The 7788-nt window shown below is 39.4% G+C and overlaps 1 protein-coding gene across 1 annotated transcript; it reads left to right on the top strand.

The window, feature by feature from the left end:
- Positions 1–1062: 1062 nt before the first annotated feature.
- LOC120053182 (guanylyl cyclase-activating protein 2-like) lies at positions 1063–4829 on the top strand. The gene is made up of 4 exons (XM_039000348.1): positions 1063–1269; positions 3222–3371; positions 4280–4391; positions 4690–4829. Exons 1-4 carry the CDS (start codon positions 1063–1065, stop codon positions 4827–4829), a joined length of 609 nt encoding a protein of 202 aa, XP_038856276.1.
- Positions 4830–7788: the final 2959 nt, after the last annotated feature.

Raw genomic sequence — 7788 nt, 5'->3', positions numbered from 1 at the left:
TTTTTTTAGTTCCTTTTCACCTTAATTTAAAAGCTCATTTCAGGGGTTCCTTGTTGGGTGAAAGGGTTCTACCTGGAACCAAAAATAGTTTTCCTACAGGTACAGCCGAAGAACCATATCAGAAACCCTTTTTTCTAAGAGTGAATAGAATCAAGCTGTCCTGGGTCTAGTCTCTCGTGACAGGCCAGCGTGTGCAGTTAATCCTTCGTTGAACCACAGCCAACCTTAAGGTATTCCCCAACATGCGTCATCTGAAAGTAACAATTGCCCAAACCTTACACCAGAGCCTCGCAAATTCTACTTGACCTCTCTATTTAAACACCTAACTTACATTTACATTTACATTTAAGTCATTTAGCAGACGCTCTTATCCAGAGCGACTTACAAAACTTCTGTTATATCCAGTAACACTCTAAACCCATTTCCAACCTACTATTGGATATGTTACCTATATTTTACCTGTTCTGATCTCTGTACACATACTATTTTGACTTCAGAAGTGGCTGTTCAGTGAAAATGTATTTATTAATCCTCAGATAGTGATGGGTGATCATTTGCCCATGGCCTGACCAACCTCCATTCCAGGTGTGAAAAGGTTTTATAACATAAATGCAATTGTGAAAATGTTTTATAATATATTAACACAATAAAACGAGTTGAGTCACAAAAGTTATAGGACATATACTCTCTATTTGGCACACTGTAGCCTTGTAGGTCTACAAATTACATCGTCCAATTGGATCAGGTCTGCAGATTACTAAATGCCGATATAGGACAAGTCTTGCTAAAAATAAGTTAGCCTGGGGCTAACGTATGTATATCCCACATGATGTAGCCTATGTTGTCAGACCTATTTGCACGCACAACCATCAAAGGCAACGATACAGGGAGCAGAGAGAAGATACGAGGTCGAATTCTTAAAGGTTTACGAATTTTATGAACCTCGGAGGTAACCGCGTCCCCAGGCTATTGCGCACAGCCATATTGGAGACTAGCCCACAGCTGGATTTAAATTTACGCGTTGTCTTTTTCACACTTTCACCTTTTTCACTCGGATTTACAATGGGTCAAAATCAGCAAGCTCAGTCAACCAGCGAAGAAGAGTTGGAAGTATCGACAATTCAAGACCTCTACAGGAGGTTCATCAATGAGTGCCCCAGCGGTTCGTTGCACTTGCACGAGTTCAAAAGGATGTTTGGGGTTCAAAACGATAATTCGCCGGAATCGCAATACATGGAGGGCATATTCAGTGCGTTTGATATGAATGGGGTAAGATTCTGAATACAAACAAGCAGACCTGGGTCAATTGCATTTGCATTTACTGTAAATTATGTATTTGCATACTGTAACAAAACATGTTGTATTGGTGTAGGCCTAAAGTTATCATAGGCCCCTCCCCCTCAACTCAAGCGTTTTCAACATTTAATTTAATTCATGAATATAGATTTATACAATTTTAGTACAATGCTATTATTAATATTGTTTTCTAGAATATGGGTTTCCCAAAAAGTGTGCTCTTTCCACATGTAGGCTAAGCTATTTGCCTGTACACTGTCATGCTTCATTTGGCCGTATGCTTAATTAAATAGCCTAAAGGTAGATGGCCATAATACCCCTCTTTCCATAAAGTGGGCCAGAGTGTAAAGCCAAATGGGTCGTTCCACCTCAAAAAGAACAAGAAAGAAGATTTCAACACCAACCTTCTCAGATTGTTCTGAAATTGTTTTTGTATTCTTTAAATATAGTACCTAACATCCAAATTTGACCATTATTTTTCTAACAATGACTTAGACATCAAAAGCCACCCATGGACCCCCCATGCCCAGAAAAAAAATCAATAGAGGCATGCTAAGACAAAAGAAATGTAACACAGTTTGTAAATGATAACACATTAGTGTAGGAAAATGAAGAAATTGATTAAAATGCTGGAAGTGAATGCTGGAATTTAACAATTAACTATGCAAATAAGCAAAAGCTGTGTGCATGAAGGAAATAGACACCTGGCTGAAATAGAAGCCTGTCTCTAATAAACACCTGTTGGGTTCAGGAATTTAATGAAATAAACACCTGGGCTATTAATTACATGTTTATGTTAACTCAATGGTGTTACTTATAGATTATATGGATATGAAGTGCAAAAATGCTAATAGGTACCATTGACTTGCATTGGATTTTCTGGTTTGAATACCCGAGCCGACAAGGTGAAAAATCTGTTGAAGTGCCCTTGAGCAAGGCACTTAACGCTAATTTGCTCCAGGGGCACTGTACTACTATGGCTGACCCTGTAAAACAACACATTTCACTGCACCTATCTAGTGTATGTGATAATACAACATATTTTTCCCCTAGTGGTCAGAACATGGTAATATCAGGTTGTAGGATGGGATATAAACCTAACAACTTCCATTACTAATTTCTCTGAATGGGGAAAAAAAACATCACCAAATTCACTGAGAATACATTACATATGATGAAGAAATAATACTCAGAGGAGCAGCTCCATATTACTTATCAGACATAGAGAACTGACACTATAAACTCGTTGTTGGGGTGGGATTGGAGTGTAGGGTCCGTGGGTGGCTTTTGGAAATTTCTTTGGATTCCTCACGTCTTACTCCTTGTTAGAAAAAAGTTCAGGTCCAAATCGTATCTTAGGTACTATATGTATTGAATATTCTATGAATCGTATAAATTAAAATGTCCAATTTAGGTGCAATCAATTAGCTTAATTTCTCAGAAATCTAATTATATTTCAAAAATTATGTTGCAGGAATGCTAATAGTATCTGTTTTTAACTACAGAAACGACTTCAGAAGAATCTGAGTGGGTGTTACGGGCTGCTGAATTGACATGGAAAGACCCAAATGGAAATAGGGCCACACTTCCAACAAAGGCCCAAGACAATGCTGTAGGCCAGTTAAGCTATCCCACAGTTACCACCAATGTAACAATTGATGACAAACAGTTGGAAATAGGCTCGATGCAGAAGTCTAAAAAGGTCCACAACTCTCTGGATGAGTATCTGGATATAGGCTACCTGAAAATACATATTTGACCCAGGTCTCTTTCCCTATATTATCACAATCCACCACGATCCCATGGTATACCTTTTGTTTTACATATGCCCCACTGTCAGGGATGTTATGTATTTCTTACTTGGAGAACACATAAGGATTTTTATTGAGGCTGTAGTTGATCGTGATCGTTTGTCTCTATTACAGGACAACACCATGGATTTCATAGAGTATGTTGCTGCGCTAAACCTTGTGCTTCGAGGACGGCTCGAGGATAAACTAAAGTGGTCTTTCAAGGTGTTTGACAACGATGACAATGGGCGACTGGACAGGCACGAGCTGAGAATAATTATAAGGGTAAGGGTTCGGGCCGAAGTGCGACCTATAGTAACATTCTAAGCCAGTGTTTCTCAACATGGCTCCTGGTAGGGATGTGTTCTACAGCACACTATAGCTCATTATCAATTAGACACTAAGCCGTATATATCTGCTTGGGTCAGGTAACCACTAAACTCAAAGCCTCTGAGAATCAGCTATTTATCAAACAGAAAAACAACAACAAAGTTGAATAAACACATTTATATTGTATATACTGCACTTTGCCCTTGCATTGTCCATATAGTTAAGGTCATTCAAAGGCAGAGTGCAGTATCTGCATTTTAGGGGCCATAGATCAAATCAGTGGTCATGGTTGATATGCATAAACATGACTTCATAATAAGATGATACGTCATTGCATTATCACATATTTACCTACAACCTATTTGGATGGCTAACAATAATACTTTAAAGCCATTTTTCTCGGATTCACTGTTGGCATAGTTACTGTATTGGCAGTATTGGAAGTACTCTAGTTAGAATAATTCAAATGAATTACATTGGGCCATTTCATTCAGGCTTCTTAATTGGAGCAATGTATAGGGTAATTGAAAAGCTGTGTGCACAGTGGCTATTCAGGATCGAAGTTGAGAAACCCTGCTCTTGGACTTGAAGGCCGTAGTCCGATGCTCTACTGTTCCCCCAAAGTGTGTACTCGTATACGCCCACTCATGGATTTAAAAGCATTGAATTGGTGTAAAGAATATGGTAGGAACTTTCTCCAGCCGTCCTCATACAAACCTGTTGATTTAAAATGCACACATGTGGAAGGGTAGGAAAACTCTCAAACCCTTTGAGGGACCAATATATGGAATGTCAAGATATTCTGCAAAACGTAACTATAACAGTTGATTGATGTAACATTCCTCTGTTTGTGATGTCTGTAGATCATCTACAAGATAAAGAAAGGTTCTGTCAGTGACGAGGCAGGCCAAATCCATCTTACACCTGAAGAGGTTTGTGACCGTATCTTCCAGAAAATTGACGAGAATGGTGACGGTGAGTACTGGAGCACTTATTTGTGTATTGTGACGGCCTTTAGCTGTTACTGTAGCAGGACAGTCAGATATGTCAGAAATAATGACATAGTGAGACACTATTAAAATAATGACCCATGTATGGCTTGATCTACTCAACCGATGGCGTGGGAAGTGGATGAATTGTGACTACTTGTGTGATCTGAAAAAATTTGGAGTGAGCTATCGCCTTTAACTAATTCTTGATGATACAGTATAATGACAGAGTGGATACACATTAGGTAGAATAATAAGGCTCTCCTTGTTGTCTTTGGTTTCAGGTCAGATAACTCTGGAGGAGTTTGTGGAGGGGGCAAAGAGAGACCCCTGGGTGCAAAAACTCATACGCCTGGATATCAACCCCAGTTACTGGGTCCACCAGCACTTGAGTGACAGAAAACTCCAGAGTCCAAAACGATGAACTAAAATGTCAGACAGGGAGGAAGAGGACATTGGTTCTCTCTATTAAAGAGGATCTGAACCAAAACAACAACTTCTCTGGTTGAAAACGGCCTGTATTCATTATCATCGACTCTACTCCCATAATAGGATGATCATAAAGTCAGTATCTCTCAAAATGGGGATTTGCTAGATTTAGGAAATTAATGACGTTGCCAAATCCTTGGATATTTGAGGAATGTGTATGGATTTCAATTATTCCCAGCATACTCACTCTTCGAGGAGTCAGAAGAAAGCGGATGTTTCCAGTTTTCATGGATACAGTATTTTCAACTTCCATTTCTCCTGAAAAACGGATGTGGGGACTTCGCTCAGGCATCCTTTTGCATCTGCTACATTAGGTTAGAGCATCCGGCATGATATCCAATTGTAGCAGCAGAATCAACCTACAGCCCATTTCTTTACAGACAGCAGAAATTCCCATTTGAGTCATTAGCATACATCGCCTCAGGACTTATTTGATTGAGACCTTCTCCTACAATGGCCTTCTCCTACAATGGGTTTTGAGAAGGAGGCGAGGAGAGAGGACACGAAGAGTATGCATTTGAGTTTCTCCCATTCAATTTGTCGGGACATGCTCTGCAAGGTGTCGAAAGCGTTCCCCAGCAGTGCTGGCCCATGTTGACTCCAATGCTCCCCAAGTTGGCTGGATGTCCTTTTAGGTGGTGGACCATTCTTGACACACAAGGGAAACTGTTGAGCGTGAAAAACCCTGCAGCGTTGCAGTTCTTGACACAAACCGGTGTGCCTGGCACCTACTACAATATCCTGTTCAATGGCACTTAAAACTGTTGTCTTGCCCATTCACCCTCTGAATGGCACACATACACATTTCTTGTCTCAGTTGTCTCAAGGGTTAACAATCCTTCTTTAACCTGTCTCCTCCCCTTCATCTACACTGATTGAAGTGGATTTCTATGTCATGGAAAGAGGTGTCCTTAATGTTTTGTACAATCTGTGTATATGCCAATATCAAAATAAATGCAATACATTTTTTATAACATTAAGATAAGTATTGATACTGTAGTACATACCCAGCTAGCACTTTTGGTTCCTTGGAAGTTGTGGGAACATATGTTTTTGGTTTCCCATTGGTTCTGGGAACGAAGCCATATGTTTCCTGACCGGTACAACTGAATATTTTTTAAATGTTCTGAGAATGGAAATAAAAATGTATCCTGTTCAGGGAACGTTCATTTTTAGGTTGAAGGGAGGTTCTGAGAACATTTTACTATGGTTCACTGAAAGTTTTCCTGGGAGGTTTTATTAACGTTCTGAGAACGAAATTATAGTTTATTTGAAGGTAATTAAATAATGCTCTGAGAACATGTTTCAATAACACTGCTAGCTTAAGTGGTTGTGAACTCCAAGCACAGGTAGGACACATGGAAATTCATCTTCTTCGACATTAACCATATAAACACATTCATTTTTTATTGTGGCACGGTGTCAGTAGGATTCAAACCTATGATCTTCTGTTCTCTATCCATGGAATTAGTCCACTGCGCCACAAGGATGCCTTGTTTTTCTTTACTCATACAAAGCAGTTCAATTTAGTCTATTCAAACAGACCCTCATTTCAAAGGAAACAAGCACTCATTAAGTTCAATTAGTGGGCACAGCCAACACCTGAACACACTTAACAAGATAGAGGCTAGAGGGAGTTTTGTTGACGCTGTGAACATAATGTATATGTTGTTAAATAACATTCTTAGAACGTTCTTTGAACGTTACTAATGTTTTCTTAATGTTCTGAGAACATGACTTTACATAGAACCCTGAGAAAACCTGCAGAAAACGTTATGCTGAAGTACTGAAATTCCCACCCAAGAAACATGGTTCTCTGAACATTATGTGCTACCAGGGTATCCCTTCACCATTCCCAGAACCTTGTGGGAAGGTTGTATGCAATATAACCACAGGACAACCATGCTCTCACCAAGCTCTAAGAAACATATGGTTCTCAGAATGTTATGTGTTAGCTGGGTACCTTACATATTGTAAAAAACAACAACATATACCCAATATACAGTATGTCCAGGTATATGTGGACGTTTTCAATATATGAAATGGTAGAAACAAGTAAGTTTACCAGGAAAATACTGTAAATAACAATAGAGACCACACACAGTGAGAATGTAGCCATTTCACAAATCATTTCCAGAGTTGCAGCGAGATGGTTGGTGGAAGATAATTCACAAGAACTTCAGGTAGATTATCTTTGAATACGGAGTATTGATATTTAATATTCTTTAGATATGTTTTGAATTTAGTTTTGAATCTTCAATATTTTAGAATCTTGAAATGTGCTCTTGATTTTGAATTCTTGTTCATTAATAAGTGCCAAATGTTAGTATGTGGTCACACTAAAGTCAAAATAGTTACCATGTTTTTACATGGTTGTCTATAGCACTGCAATTGAAGCGATAGCTTTGGATCGACCTGTAAAACAAACCTTCTATTAAGGCAAGTCGTCCAGGTCCTGACTCCTGAGGCAGCAAAGCATCCCCAAACCATCACACTACCACCACCATGCTGACCGTTGGTATGAGGTTCTTACTGTGGATTGCAGTGTTTGTTTTTCGCCAGGCACAAACGGGACCCTTGACGTCCAAAAAGTTATAATTTTGAATCAACTGTCCATAGAACATTCTTCCAAGGGTCTTGATGATCATCCAGGTGCTTCTTGGCAAACTTGAGTCAACTTTTTTGGACAACATGGGTTTTGGAATGGCCTAGTTGAGTTCATGTTTGAAAACCCACAAATGTCGCTGAGTTACAGCAGTTCTGCAACCAAGAGTGGGCCAAAATGCCTCCAGAGCGATTTGAGAGACTGATCAACAACAACAGGAAGCGTTTGCTTGCAGTCATTGCAGATAAAGGTGGCTCAGGCAGTTATTAAGTGTAAGGGGGAAATTACT

This window comes from Salvelinus namaycush, chromosome 1, assembly GCF_016432855.1.
Source record: "Salvelinus namaycush isolate Seneca chromosome 1, SaNama_1.0, whole genome shotgun sequence".
NCBI lineage: Eukaryota > Metazoa > Chordata > Actinopteri > Salmoniformes > Salmonidae > Salvelinus > Salvelinus namaycush.
The sequence above is the reverse complement of the archived record's forward strand: the minus strand, read 5'-3'. Positions and strand labels throughout refer to the sequence as shown.